Here is a 15,888-nt window from a genome sequence, read left to right on the forward strand (position 1 = left end):
CAGTTCTTCCTGATAAAGAGGAAAGATATGTTTACTTTGATAGCACATAAATATTGGAGAAAACTTCTGCAAGAGAGTCTTACACAAGTAGTCCATTGCAGTGGCCTTCTGTAACTAATTTTTAACAAACACCTTTGCATAAATGAAGTTTCATTTCTTATAGCAAGTTTCATGTTGACTTGTTTTAAGAGAATGCATGGACTGTAAGAATATGCTATAGTCAAGGTGCTAAAATCCTAGGTAGGTAAAATCTGGATTGTACATTTCCTCTGTGTCAGTTTGGAAAAGTAGTATATAATATAGAGCACATAGGAAAAACTTAAAAGCACTGGTTTGTCTAAATTCTGTCAACATTTTGCAGCGTTCTGTGTACTGTGGCATCACCCTGGAGCTCCAGAATACAGTCACTCACTTTTCCAGTGGCTCTGAGGTGGTCTTGGTATGAGGGAGAAAGATTCCTGCAGTTCCAAGGGGTCTGAGTGTAACTCAGCACCATTTGTTTAACATGTTCTTGCTTTTCAATTATTTGAGGCCCCTTTTACTTTGCTTGGTTGCGTATTTTCCAATGGTAGTTTAAAAATAAACCCCAAAAAGGTGAGCATCCAAGCCCTCTCTAGTGTGATTTATGGCTCAAATGCTTTCCACCCCATGACTTTGTTGGTACATAAACATTTTAAGTTGCCCTCAGGGCATTGCTCCCAGACCTAGAGAACTTGCAATGATGTTTTCATCTACCCGAAGATAATGAGGGGAATGTCATGTTTGTGAGGTATACCAAATGGATAACCCACAGACTTTTGCCTCTGTCTATAAAGAGGAGTCAGCATAGATGTGATGATGTCTGCAGGTTTCCATGGTGTAAAGGAATACGGCAGTATATACAAAGGCAATGTGTCAGTGCTGTAGTGGAGGAAGCAACTGCAGCAGAGGGATGGTAGTTTGTCCTTTCAACTCCGTAATATTCTGGTCTTCACAAGACCTTGTGTATTTGATGCTGGCATTCATTCATTGTTAAGACACTGGGCAGAAACAAAAAATAACCTAAATAAATATAATTTTTCAAGCATTAAGTGTTAATAACTGATTCTTTAATGATTTTTATTTCTCTGTTAAATTGCTGTATCTGCTTATTAGTCTTCCCATCTGATAACTTGTTTTGCTGATATGCTGCCATGGGAGTTGCTGTTCTGGTTCCCTTTTTTCTTTCAGTATAGTCAACAGACACATTTTGAGAAAGCATATCTTGATGATGTCCCCTGCTTTGCTGGTTGGCTATGCAGCACACAGCTACAGAAGCTAAAATGGTAAAGCAGCTGAAAAAGAGCTGAGGACAATAAAACATTGTAGCTCCCCCCGTTATAGAAGGATCCATCCAGATATTTGTTGTAGCCTGTTGGCAAACTGCACAGCCCTCCTCGGTGGCAATCAGCTGGGCTGTACCTGTTTGAGCTGTGATCAATCTGAATGGCTCTTCATGAGTCTGAAGTCCCATCTGCCCTCCTTGTGAGGAAGCAAAAGGCACAATACGTAAGTGCCCGATGTTGAGAGAAGACTGGCTTTGTGAGCTGTAACAAAATGCTGTGCTAATGCCAGCAAAAGACTTTCTCCTCTATTGAAAGGGCAAAAATCATTTTTGAGAATTGGCTTCATGTTAGAACTGTAAACAGTTTCTATTTTATAACCATACAAGTATGTGGCTTGTTATATTTTCATCCAGAGTCTGTAGGGGTTCTTTTTCTTGCAGAATTTGTTCAAAGCCTGCACGTACCTCTGGAGGAATAAAAGAAAATGGGTTTGTTCTTCACTATTGCTGTTCACAGTAAAGCAAATTGCCTCTGAAAACTCAAGGACTGTTCTTCAAAGACGTGTTTCTGTGCACTATATGGATGTTTGCAAATGTGCATGCATGTGTGGCTACCATATGTAGTAAGCATGTTTGTTACCACATATGTCTGACTTCTTTACCCTGTCTGCTTTTAATGCACCCTCGTACACTAATTCGGGCTGTCAGTGAGGCAGAAGGGGGGAGGAGAGGTGTTCCCTTTTACAAAGTGTTTACAGTGGTGGGAGGATGACCACAGTGTTTCAGGGACATAAGCAGTAGTCTTGATTAACCTGTTTAACACTTCACTTGTGGGTAAGACAAACAGTCTAAAGCCCCCTCCAGCTGCATTCATGAATTTATTCCTTAGCAAATAATGGTGGATAAAATTAGCAGACATCTGGAAGGGGCACATACTTCAAAGTTATTTTGGTCGAAATGTATAAAGCACACTATGAAGAATATGATTGGTAGCTGGTCTTAATAAACAGTGAGTTCTGCCTGCCTAAAATGCAAAACAGATGTATCTTTGTTCTTTTAAAGTGACTTTGATGAATAAACTACATGTGACGTCAGGTACAAGCTATTGGATGTCTGAGTCCGGCAGAGAAATTTTTTAGAATAAAAAAAAAAGAAAACTTTCCATTGTAGACTCTGGAGAGAACAAAGTGAATTCCAGTGCATTGCTCTCAGAGCAAATAGAAGCAGGTTCAGAGACTTTAGATAGTCAATCCAAACATTTATTGTTATTATTTTCAGGGAGATCTGGTTTTGTCTGCTGCACTGAACCGTTTTCTTCTCCTTGGAGCAAGTCTCAGCCTTTGGCTATTTGCATAAATATTAAGGGACTCTGGCTTTGGAGGCTTTTTTTTTTTCTTTGGGTTTTTTTCCCCTCCCGTTTTAGTTTTGGGAGAGGGAGGGCTGGGAGGAGGAGAAGGAGGTGAACAGGAGGGTGAAAAGGAGGACACAAATGATTCCAAAAGGAGGAGTATTATGCAGACACAATACTACATCTAAAGACTCTTTAACTCTGCTGGTATTTGCTTGTATTTTGTCATGAGCAATTTAACATTTTTCAGAGCAATAGTCTTTGCTTTGGTGTGCGTTTGGCAGCTTGAGCAGGCAGGCAGTTCAGTGCTGTATCCCTTGTGTCACAAAGTCAGCTCATACTCTGCAGGTGTTTCATCCATAAACAAGCATCAGCCACAGACTTCTCTTTCTTTACGGAAACCCTCTGGAATTTAACTTTCAGATACAAATACTTGGAGAGGTTGGCAGCAGAGGAGTATGAGAAGGAGCTGAAGGCTCGGAGTGTAAGCCGAGGCAGAAGTGAGCTGTCCTTGAACCTGAGATCTCCTTCAGCCCCATCCTCACCTTTACCCAAGTGCGTCAGCCCAGCATCCATAGAATCCCAGGAAGAGCTGAAGACCCCTTCCACTCCTTGTGGGACACCTCAGCCCTCAGAAGGTAAGTGAAAAGTAAAGAGTGGTGTTTTATCATAGTTTCTCTTGGGCTAGCAGTGTTTTTTGATGTACGAGTGCAAGAATAAAACCTCTGAGATGCCAGAGTATAGAGTATTATTATATTGTTTCATGCTGTCTTCCTAAATTTCCTGGTTTTGCATAGATTTGGATGTCTTCTAGCCTATTCAAGCAAAGAATATACTGCTAATTGTTGCTATGATTTATATTATCTTTGTCTGTTGCTATTACAATGGAATAATTGGAAAATACAGCATACAGAGGGTCTTAATTTTAGCATCATGTTCCTTGTGTATTAGAAGTTACTGACTAGACCAACAATATTCCTGCCAACAGATTTTGCTTATGTGGATTCTCTGAAAGAAATGCAACAGATGAATGCCAAGATTATAATAACCTTCCAGCAGAGCACAGGCTGAATGGGACAAACAGAAAAGGTCTTGAATTAAAGGCAGGGAGGGTGTGTTGGTTATTTTTAACACCAACAAAAACTCTTAAAATTGTAGCACAAGTAGTAAAGGACTTAAAAGAGACCACAGACAATTAGTAAAAAGGAAAGTATAATTAGTGTTTGCACGGTTGGTTTGCTGTCATATAATTTATTGGTGTACAGAGCAATATTTTTTGTGTGTGCACGTCATTCTGCTGCTTGCATCATGTACCCCTCCTTGAGTCCTCAAGAAAACACCCACCATGCAGATTTATATGTGCCACATGATGTTGCATTAACATTGGGAGCTAGAATGCATGTTGAGGGTGAATTATCTCCATCATTCATTTTTATTTTATTTGATTTCCTGCTTTGTGCTATTGGTGATTAATGCATTTGTAACATGCACTGCTTGGTTTTATTGAGTGTTATGGCTGGTAGCATGCTATAAAGCAAGGCAATTTAAGAAAAAAGTTACGAATACTGAATGTAGCACATGTTTATCCTTGCCATACTAAGTAGGTGATGTTTATTTAATTTAGGTTTGTGTATTTTCCCAGTTCTGTTCCCAGTTTTCTTGTCTGGCACCTTAAAAGTCTCAGTGGAATCATTTGAACTTAAAAAACATGGATATTTTCCTGTAACGCTGATATGCAGAAATATCCAGATGCCCATTTTTTTAGTGCAATATTGCTTTGAGAGCAAACAAGCTGCATTTTTCCACCATTAGGATTTCAGAGCTGGGTAGGGAGCAAGTATCTCTTTTACGATGATTATTTAACGTATTTCTCCTGGAAGCATTAAAAAAAAATATGCAGTATGAAATGGAGCAGCACAACCCATTTGGAGAATAAATTTAGAGCAGGTGTACAGAGCAACTTTAGGTGGCTAGAATATGGCAAAGCTATCAACACATGGGTAGGCAGGACATCTCTACTAAAACTTCTGGCAATATCACTAGGCATCAGAGGGCAGCACCCTGGAAGCCTGGCAAATGGACTGCAATGAGACAACATATGAATGGGGCAGAGTAAGCCTTCAGCCAAGGGCAGCTGAAGTCAGATGGCCAGAACGGCACCAGAACAGGGGCCTGAAATCTGTATACTTCAGTGGGAGCTGTGCATGAGGAAGGACTGCTGTTTCAGGCCTACCAAAGGCATTGGAAAGGCCATATGAAGTAATGAGCACGTGGGCAGGGCAGGCTTTCTCCTCTGAAGGTAGCCAGACTATTGGAAATAAGCCAACAGCTGGCAAGCTTTGTGCCATGGCCTCTAGACTATTATAAGTTGCTTCTGCTCCATAATGAATTAAAATCTCAACTGTTGCTGTGCTTAGGAAATGTCATGAATCCAACTTTAACAGATAAAGAAACTGATGCATTAACTTGCATAAGCCAGTTGTAGGAAAGCTGAAATAGAGCCATGGACAGAACCCTGATTACTTGCACCCCAAGCAGTTGGTTTTGAACATGGGGGTGACCATCTTCCCAAGCAAGGATCAAACTGCAGAAGGAAAACACTTCTTTGGTTCTGTGCATAACACCATCCAAAGACTCCGCAAGAATGCTGTTAACGGATGTGTAATACTCATCTGCAGAATAAAGAACCTGAAGTCAAAAGGGAAGTGCATTCCTATACTAGCAAAACAGTAAGTGATTTTCAGAGTCAGCTTTATTATATGCCATTTGTACTTCAGCACTCCTTTGGCCATCCAGTATCTACTGGGTTTAAGAAGGAAATGGATTTTGTCTGTGGAACTTTGTCCCATGCTGTGAAACATCTCAGTATCATTACCCAATATAAAAATCTGGATTTACTGAGCTGAAGTGTTTTCTCATATAAAACAATTGGTTCCACTAAAGTAATCAAGTCTTGTAAGACTTACTCTTGTAAAACTTGGGGTATGGCATTCAGAGGAAATGAAGGCAGTCTCATAACTGCGAAATGGAACTTAATTTTTTTTTTTCAGAGCAGCTACTTCCTCTTTTGTAATTTCATTGGAGAATATTTTATGAAGTGCACATGTGCAGTAAAGGAGAGCAACAATAACAAAGACATCTCTGAAGTTAATCCACAAAGGAATTGGAGAAGAACCTTTCTCTGAGAGGAGCAGCTTTTGTAGCTTGAGGAAGTAAGCAGGCCAACCCAAGTGCACATTGTGGACAGTAGGAAAGCTGAACATATCAGTAGCTGAGCAAATTCAGAGTTCAAATACTGCCTAAAGCATGACTGGTGAGAACATCTCGGCAGATGGAGAAGCATCAGAGCATGTGGGCACAGTGAGGACACTGCAGCCTCATCTGTAGAGCTAGAGGAACCTTGGTACAGAAGGAGGAGGAACTGGGTTGGGCGGCAAAGAAAGGTGATTTCTGATGTGATGGAGAAAGAGCCAGTTCCCTACTGGTGATCACTCTGTGCTAGTTTTTACCATCACAAGGGATAAGAAGAAAAGATTGGGGTGGAGGTGGAGAAAGAGAGAGAGCCCCTGCTGAATTCACAGCAAGAGGAATCCTGTGCTGGAGGAGCTAATGGGAGATAACAACCAAAACTTCAAGTGATGCCCAAACGATTGAACCAAGAGGGCTTGGGTAGGTATAGCCATCTTCAGACTTAGTGTATGCATCCTCAAGAGACACTTCGCTTATGTATCTCCCAGCTCCAAGTAGAGAGCAGAGAAAATTGATGATGTGGTTTCCTAATCTATTACCCTGACAGGGAATTAGATGTGGGTCCAGAGGGATGTTTTGTTCTCTTATAGGACTGGGGGGTTGAGGGCTTATCAGCAGGTACTAAGAATACAACATCTTGTGTCTGCTTCAGAGTTTGTTTATAGTTGAATATCAAAAGAAAAGTAATTTCCCTCAATGTCCCTGTATAGCATTATAAATTCATAGCCATGTTTTTCAGAAGGGAACAGCTTGCTGTCCTCTGTAACCTCTCACTCAAAAGAGGGCTGTCACCCACACCTGGTCAGAACATAGTAGATCAGGTTGCTAGGGCTTTACATGACCAAGTCTTGAAAGTGTCAGAAGATGCAGATTATACCATCTCTCAAAATCACAATATCTTTACACATTCATTGAGCGACCCTGCTACTGTCTCTTTTAGTGGTGAGGATACATAGCTTCTTTGGGAGATTTCATTCTTCTGAAAAGTCTTTGCGGTTTTTTCCAATAATACATTTTTAGAAAGTAAGTTCTGGCAGAAAAAGCAGTGGGCATATGACTAAAAAATTAGTTCTTAAAGCCACATTCAGTTTTTCTCCTCCTGATTAGTCCCATTGCAAGTAAAACTTCTGCTCATTTAAAGACCTCAGCTCACTCATGTATTTTAATAGGGGCATCAGAGAAAAGGTAAGACTTGAGAGAAGTGTGAAAAATAGCATATGCAAGTGAAAGAGATTACTATTGAATCTGGCAATCCCAGCTTTGGTTTTAAGAACTGTGTATGTGTAAGAACTGGATTTAAAAAAAATAAATTTGTTACTTATAATGACATCACACTTCTTGATGTCTCAGGTACACCTTTGCTGTTGATATCATATGTTCTGAGTGTCCTATCTGCTTCCCTGAATCTTTGCCCAATAGCAGAAGCCTGAAGACAAGGGACAGAGCCTGGTCTGTTATTGAAGTGTTGATATCTGCAAAGTTGCCACATAGAGTCGTGTTTTGTCTAGTGTGAAAATGGATCCAGTAGGTACGGAACTGAAAGTTCCAGCTCATTTCAAATAGGCCACCACCAAGCATTCACTGAGATTTGTATTTAACGTCTTTGGAAGTCCTCATCATTCTCAGCACAATGGATTACATGACTGAACTGCAAGTGATGAACACATGTCTAGCTTGCTGGCTTTGTTCTGCTAGTGTTTGCTGACAAATCTGACTTTTGAACTGCTTTTTGAGGGGAGCACTGCTGGAATTAGCTCACTATTTATAAGCTATTTGGGTTATAGGGGATTGGTATTATCCCTAAAAAAGGGAGAGACTGTCAAAATAAGTGTCAACCTATCCTTTTCTTCTTCTAGAAGTGCTTAGATTTGGATCTTCCTTGAAATCAAAAGAGCAGCCTGTGTCAGTATATTGCTCTTTACTCTTTATTATATATTAGATTTTGCTAAGACACCGCATCTTTCTGGTATGTATGAAATATTCCTTGTTTTAAGAGTATCCCCAATTCTTTTGAACATTCTCATTTTCTCAAGCATTTCTTAGATCTCCCTTGGCTTTATCCTATTGAATCTTCAGTGTAGCTTCATGACCAATGTGGCATGAGCTCAGCAGTCCTGGCCACATTTTAGTCGGCTTCTTTCTCCACCTGAGATGTTGCAGTTGACCTTTTTGGTTACTGCATGAGAGCTTTTCTTTTTGAAGAGAAACATCTAAAATTTGTATGAAACTATGATTATTCAAGGATTAATTGATGACATTTTATATGTGGACCATTGCAGTATGGCATGCTCAGAGTCTTTCATGCTACAATACCACGTTAGTTCCAGGAACTCCTGAAGGATTCCTGAGCTTCCATCTCAGTAGTATTCAAATCTTGGCTTGACTTTAAAATGCTCTTGTGCTATACCTACGCACTGACAGCTGTGGTCAGAAACACACCACTGGACTTCAGAGTGTCTGCCAACATCTTGCCAGCTGTCTGTAATTTTGATTCTTTTGCAGGGGGTGTCCAGGTTACAGTCATAGGTAAGGTACATTTAGAGAGACAAGGCATGTGCAGAGCTGTTCACTTATCTAATATTAGACCTTCAGATGCTCTCTGTGTAGAAGAGGGAGAAGGGTAGGCTTCTAATTGGGTGTGTTTTAAAACATCCTAGAGGGATTTCAGTAAGCATGGACTATATATTAAACATTATGTGTACTTTTTTTTACATAGATGTATGATATACGCATGTCTGGTTATTTAACTAGCTACACATTTAAAGTCAATAGTGAAAGTGCAGAAGCTTAGCTCCAATGAAATCAGTAGAAAAAAAATATATCATTCACAGTTTTGTATGCTTAAATTATATGAAATTACATGAAATAGTGTGCTACTGAAGATGCATTACTGAAACCTGGTTTAAAAACTTATTGTAAAGTACGCATAGGCACTGTTAGAAATCATTGCTCTTTCTGTGGGTGTCTCAGAAAATAGGATAGGCATGCAACATGAAACGGTCTTAGGAAAATATTGTGACCGTCATTATTTTGGCTTATACTTTCTCAGGATACATCCATTTACCTGCTCCCTAGAGGACTGAAATGTTTGGCTTGCCTTCCAGCGTGATACTTTTTTTCCTTCAAAGGTTCATTTGGTTCTTGAAGAAAGTCTCATCATATATCATGTGATCCAAAGACTATGACAAGTCCAGAAGACTCTTTTGCAATATTGTAATAAAAAATAGTTACAGGAGGAAAAAAACAAGTATGACTGTCATTGTAGTTCAGCCACCCAACACAAGATTTAATACAAAGGGGATTTGGGAAGTATGCAGAACTAACGTGCATGCCCATTTTCATCACTTTTGCATGGCATTTCAGTTTTCAGAACATTGTGAGCTGCTTGATGTGAATAGGTTTGGATGTTCTTCAGTTTCTTTGCAGCATGCAGAGAACATTTGCATGTGAAAATCTGCTGTTACAGCTAAAAACCCTAAAGGTGAATGAATTAATTTCACTGTCAGTGATAAAGCAAGGAAGAAAAAAAACAAGCATTGTATCAACAGTGTTTGCTGTGTGCCAGCCAATAAAAAAGCTCATCGTATGCCATATGCTGACCAATTGGAAACTAAATTTGTGCCATATGCCAAGCATTTGGAAACTTTGTTCAGTTTTGATGTGGCTATTCTGAAGTAAATGTGCATGAAAAAACATATGGGTTTTGTCAGCCAAATGTGTGACAGTGCCATTTCCAGACTGTGCCATTCAATTGTGTTAATAAAACTAATATTTGTATTTTTTTCATTGAAGTGTACCTCATCAAGTGAAAAAAAGAACTCTTCCAGAACCCAAAGAAAATTCAGCCAAAAGCCACAATCTCCCTGCTCTTTGCTTTTTAAAACATCTTTTCCTTGATGGCTCTGTCTAGGCACTGAGCTGTCATTGTCATGCTCAGGTGGGATGCCCATTTTCTGCTGCTTCGTTCAAATCATTGTGCAAGTCCGACACTCCAGCTGTGGAAGTATGTATAAAAATAGTGGGCTGGCTCAAGACAGAAAGCAAGGGGGTTTGCCAGGCCACTCTCTTGTGCAATGCTGTTGTCGCACAACATTCATCAGTCTCTTGCTCCTAATGTTCATTCAGCATGCCATGGACTTGCTTTTTATTTTCTTTCTATAAGGCATTTTGCTCTCGTTTAGAGGGAAGATCCTGAGACGACTCCATTGTTAAGTGAATCTCTTTCTCCCATTGTTCTCTCCACCAGTGAGTGCCAGTGAACCCGAACCAGAGACAGAGACAGAACCAGAACCAGAACCAGAACCAGAGCAGGAGGCTGAGGCCAAGCAGGGAACGGAGACACCCAAGGAAGTAGAGACTACAGAGGTGGGACCAGAGAGTGAGGTGGAGCAAGGACCAGAGAGAGAGCCAGAAGAAAGTGCAATACTCAGTGAAAAAGAGAGGCAGAATGAGGAAGTGAATGAAAAAGACAACTGCTCTGCATCCAGTATATCCTCAGCAAGCAGCACTTTAGAGAGGGAAGAGAGAGAGGACAAGTTAACCAGTGACAATGAAACTGGTAAAGTGAAGCTTTTTCAATAATGAAGGGTTTCTGGTGGAAAAAAAATGTTAAATTAGCAGCTGTGTTGTTGTGTTAATTAGCTAATAAACCCTTTGCACCTGTCTAAGAAGTTCCTTACCATAGCCAAGTCTGGTCTACTCTCTGCTTGGAAATCCACAGACTTCAATGGTGTTTCTATGTTTGAGGGACAGTAAGGCCTTGATGAAATGAGGTTTCTTTTGATTCGAGACCATTTTCTTTCCTTAAGATTAATATATTAACTATTGAATCATCATGTTGCAGCAACTTGCATCTCTAGCTCCCAAAGAATTTATTTGGACTTTCTACACATAAAATGATGAGATGAGGGGCTGTGCTGACATGATTTGTCATAAGATTCCAAATACCTTTCTCATCCTTTTAGTGGAAGAGGAAGAGCAATGAGGGCTAGGATGTTTGTTTGTTTCCTCCAGTTCTCCCGTCTTGGTTAGGCTTCAGAAAGCAGAGGGGGATACATAGAAGCTGCTGAAGATAGGTCTGGGCTGTCCATCTTTAGCTCATGTGAAGGAGGCATACAAAACAGACCTTGTCTGGAAAAGACCAGTTCTTCCGTGACCAGTGGTTCTGGTCAGTTACGCCACCAGGCACCTGTAAAGGCCCAGTCTTAAGAACCATTTTTCTGCCTGGAGATATAATGACAACCAGAATTTGTTATGCAGCCCAAGCAGGGAGGGAGTAAAAGACAGATTTTGACCTTTGAAGATTAGTTACTCTTTTCCCCTTTTTATAGGGAAGTACAGGAATGTAATGTACTTAGGGCATTTGGTTCCTAAGTTTCCTTAGGGCTGAACAGTGGAGTTCATTGTCCTAAGTTTTCTGCATTCTAGGAAAGAAAAAAGAATTGCTTTACAATGTGAAATTGTCTTGCACTTTCCTGAAAGAAGAGGTATAACTCTGAATCACAAGGATTACCTCTCAGAGATAAACTGTCAGATTGTACTGTTCATGTTTAAACCCTCTCACTATTTTTTCTGGGAAACATTAAGTTAATTTTATTCTAAATTTAAGAGCTAGCTTCTTTTTGTCTCATTTTCATCATCAAGATTGAGTTACTTAAAATGCTATTGTACTCTTAAAGAATTTAGATGGATATATATGTATGAAAGAGAGGGGAGATATGATGGATGAAGGATGTTGTTACACTGTGGCATAGTCCAAGTGCTAGTAAGGGAGAACAAGTTACAGGTTTTTTCCCCTCATCTTAGTCTGTTACCAATCTGTTACCACTCTAATTAAGTGTGTATGTACTTTTTGTTAAAAGCTAAGAAATGTACCCTGTTACTGAAAAACTGACATCTTAAAATTGACCTGTTACCAGTAGGCCAAAGATTTATTAGGTTGTGTTATGTAGGAGGTCTCATGTAGTGAGCTGTTTGCTCTTTAGCAGGTGAGGAGATTCAGAAAGAAAATAAGAGTGCTTTCTCCATCAGTTCTCACATTCCCAACAAGCAGTTTCCTATCTATGAGGTGGCCCATTGGTTCTGCCCAGATGCATACAAAGGACTAAAGCCTTTGGTCCTGGCTCCTCTTTTGTTAGCCATCCTGCTGAATTTGGCTTCCAACAGGTCTTGTTTCTCCAATAGTATTTCAAAGCTTTACCTTTGGAGAGAAGGGCAGAAGAGGCCAGCAAGGTAGCAATAGTCTTCACAGCAATAATCTTTGATCAGTTAGGTCAGATGCAGGGAGACTCGAGGAGCACAAATTAAAGAATGTGTCTGGGGGAATTTTGATGAGTGGTTTTGCAAAGGGATTAAATCCTGGAAGATCCCAGCTGGTGAAACTGAGAGTGAGTAGGTCATGTAGGATTTGTAGGAAAGGTCCTGGGAGAAATCTTGAACATCTTTGATGGAAAGGCTGGGAGAGCCTCAGCTGGGTAAAATATATGGTGTGGGGAAGGAATTGCCTAGTCACATTGTCCAGTGAAACTACCTCAGAGACAAACCAAAAAAACTACCTCAGGTGACAAATCTTGGTGAGAAAGCAATCCCTTGGAAAAAGTCTGAGGAAAAGTAAACAGGTAATGGAAGCAGTCTAGCCTCCAGCAGGAAAGTAGAAGGAAACAGTTTTGGAGGTTGTATCCATCACTGAAAAAAAGTCCTTTTGTCTGGGGTTAAACCCTTGGACTCATTTTAAATGTGGTTTAGAGTAGAGGTGAAAGTCATTGCTGTCCATATGCCTTGTGCGGTGAGACCTGTCACACATTTTAACATGATGTTATTTTAAAGGGGCAGGGAGGAGCTGGGGATCTAGATGTGGATCTCACCAAGGGGGCACCTTCTCAGAGCACAGGGCTAGAGGCTGTGGTAAGAAAGCAGCTCTGTTGACAAGGCAAGCCATAAAAGTTACTTAAAACTCTAAAGTATTGAAAAAGTTGGGAGTATAAGGGGAGAAACAAAGATAGAATGGAAGTTTAAAAGAAAGGGTAATTGACAGGTATAAAAGAAAATCTTTAACCACAAGGGGCCAAAAGGAAGGCAGGCTAGCAATCAAAATAAAATGTGTCTAAAAATTAGAGTTTATAAAGAATATGTTCATAAAATGTGTAAAGACAATGGACAACGGAAGGAATCCCATACAGGAAATACAGTAATTGGGAAGGATTATCTTTCTCCATGTTTAATCACTTCATTTGATGCCATCTGGAAAAAGCGGCACCATAACTTTTAGACACATTACCCACATTGGTTAGCAGTATTATGTTCAGGGAAAGGTAGACGCAGAGACACTTACATCATTTATTTTTACAATTTGACCACTCAAGTTTATTATTTATAGTGCTGTCTCAAACATGGTATTTTGCAGATTATTGTTGAAAAAAAGCAGTAGTCAGAAAGATGAAGCTTCGTTACAGTGACATGTCAAATGGTTGTGATGTGGGAAGAAGGCCATTAGGCTTTCAATGCCATCATGTATTACAGGGAGAGTAACAGCATTTTCAAAACCTTTTTATAAAGGTGCTCATATTCCGGGAAATATCTTTTAAAATCTTGCTTATGCTTATACTCACTGAGTTGCCTTGAGAACTGTACCCTGGGTGTGAAGCCTGCTCAAGATTCAAATAGTCCGTGTTGTGAAGGTGGCCCAGGTACCCAGCCAGAAGGTCTGAGGAACAGCCGTTTGTGAAAGCTCTCCTCCCCTCACCAGTAAGCAGTTATATGTTGACCTTGACATCAGGCAGGAAAGATCTCTTTGATAAGGAAGTTTTCCTTGGGTGGTTCAAGTTTATGGGCAGGTGAAAAGTATGATGATAACCTATTTTGTGCCATCGTTATGATATTTAGGGCCCAGCCTGTTTTACTAAAGGTTCTGAGCATTTATGCACTGTATAAAATGAACTGGGTTAGCAAGTCCAAAGTGAAACCAGACAGATTTCAGGAAAAACTTGAACCTTGATATCTTGAGTTATATAGTCCCTCTTAAGATACACCAATTATTTTCTGCTCCCACTCCTTTTTTGAGAATTACTCCCAGCCCATCAAGATTGGGCCATATATCAGCACTGTCACTTATTTCAAATTTGTCAAAGCTACTGCTTGCCCAGTTTCAGATTAATTGTGTGTTGTCCTCCAGTTATTTTCTGGTGGGTTGAAGAGTGTTCTGGGTGCTCTGGGTCCTCCCCTTGACTCTTTCCACCTGTGTGTGTGTGATTTCAGGTCCATGGTTGCAGACCATTCAGGATGCTGGTGTGAATGAGCAGTGCAGCAACATCCTCAACAACAAGCGGTTTATGCTGGACATGTTGTATGCGCATAACAAAAAGCCCAAGGATGAAGAGGAGAAGGAGCTGGAGGCGAAGGAGGAAAAGAAGGAGACGGAGGAAAGCGAGGAGTCACTCACTAGCCTAGCCAGTAGGATCTCTATCCTTCAGGCCACAAAGCAGGCCAAAGATGAAAGTGTCAAAAAGATGGAAATTGGAAATCTGGACAACCAAGGCAGCGTGAAGGCCTTTGCAGAAAAATTCAACAGTGGTGAGCTGGGCAAGGGGACAGCCGTGCCTGAAGATGAAATCATTGAACAGGTCCCCGAAAAAACGCCAGCACAGCCAAAGAAGGAATCTGACTACATCTGGGATCAGCTCATGGCTAATCCCAGAGAACTTAAAATCAAAGACATGGATTTTACAGACTTGGGGGAGGAGGATGATGTAGATGTGTTGGACATGGATATGGGTCCCGGGGACTCCCTTGTTCCCCCTCCTCCACCTCCACCTTCTTTTCTGGGTTTGCCTCCTCCACCACCTCCCCCGCTGTTTGGATGTCCGCCTCCACCTCCACCCTCTGCTAATTTATTGGCTCCTCCTCCGCTGTTCAGCACTCCTCAGGGTTTAGGGTCACCCCAGATTTCTAGGGGTCAGCCAGCATTTATAAAGAAGAAGAAAACCATCCGTCTGTTTTGGAACGAGGTACGGCCGTTTGAGTGGCAGTGCAAAAACAACAAACGCTGCAGAGAATTCCTGTGGTCGAAACTGGAACCCATTAAGGTGGACACTTCCAAACTGGAGCATCTCTTTGAGTCTAAATCCAAGGAACTGCCTGTCACAAAGGTAAAGCTCATATTCAGCTTGTTACTATTTTGCTATTGTATTGGTATTCATTCTGACTTAAATCTAGGTGATTTATGTTGTTTATATGAAAACAGTGGAAATTACTGGATGTGTTTCTAGCTTGGCCTATGACAGAAGATATTCCATGGCCTAAAACTAGAAGATGAGCCTAGGATGTTGTACATTCCAAGTTGCCCTTCTGTCTCAGGTCTACCAGTTATGGGGTGTCACTTCAGATGGGGAATACCAACAAAATTTTACCTTTACTTGTTTGTAGCTGAGTGCCAGACCAGGTATTGAAATTGGAAATATTTTCTGTTACATTAATATAAAGGTCATGGCATGATGATTCATATCTGTGTATTTGACAGTTCTTCACTTGGTAATATTTTCCTAATCTTTATGTGGAAAAGTTAAGAGTATCAAACTGGATCTGCTGCAAAGAGCTTACACATGTGCTTTGTTCTGAAGGATCGATTTATCAGCTGGACCAAGTTTACAGCTAAAATCTTCAGGGGTGTTGGGTTTTTGTTTTATACTAGCGAACAAGCCTATTTTAAATCCTTAATTTGGACAATGTGGTTATCCAAATTTTAGGATAAACCTGGCACAGGAAATACCTTTGTAGCTAGGATTCCCTCTTCCTTAGTGTTGTTATAAATTAAATTCACAAAGTCTGGTGACATGGCTGTTTAACATTAGACTCAAAAACAAAAGGAAGACTTTTATACTTACATCTAGTAGGAATTTGAAGTAGCATTAAAAAAGTTATTAGCTTGAACATTTGTTTTTCATGGCTACAAAACCTCTTTTTCTCCTAAGCAGTAACCAGTATCAGGGAAACA

The 15,888-nt window shown here is 40.4% G+C and overlaps 1 protein-coding gene across 3 annotated transcripts in view; it reads left to right on the forward strand.

Moving 5' to 3' along the window:
• The window catches only part of FHOD3 (formin homology 2 domain containing 3), a 415,861-nt gene that overhangs the window by 333,895 nt on the left and 66,078 nt on the right, over nt 1-15,888 (forward strand). For 2 of the 3 annotated variants that reach the window (XM_040587702.1, XM_040587700.1), the window contains exons 15-17: nt 3,075-3,289; nt 10,147-10,458; nt 14,154-15,043. In XM_040587702.1, coding sequence (XP_040443636.1) covers nt 3,075-3,289; nt 10,147-10,458; nt 14,154-15,043 — 1,417 coding nt within the window. The remainder of the gene's footprint in view (nt 1-3,074; nt 3,290-10,146; nt 10,459-14,153; nt 15,044-15,888) is intronic. The other variant, XM_040587701.1, reaches the window with a different exon arrangement.

Source organism: Falco naumanni, chromosome 3, assembly GCF_017639655.2.
Source record: "Falco naumanni isolate bFalNau1 chromosome 3, bFalNau1.pat, whole genome shotgun sequence".
In the NCBI taxonomy this organism is placed as follows: Eukaryota; Metazoa; Chordata; class Aves; order Falconiformes; family Falconidae; genus Falco; species Falco naumanni.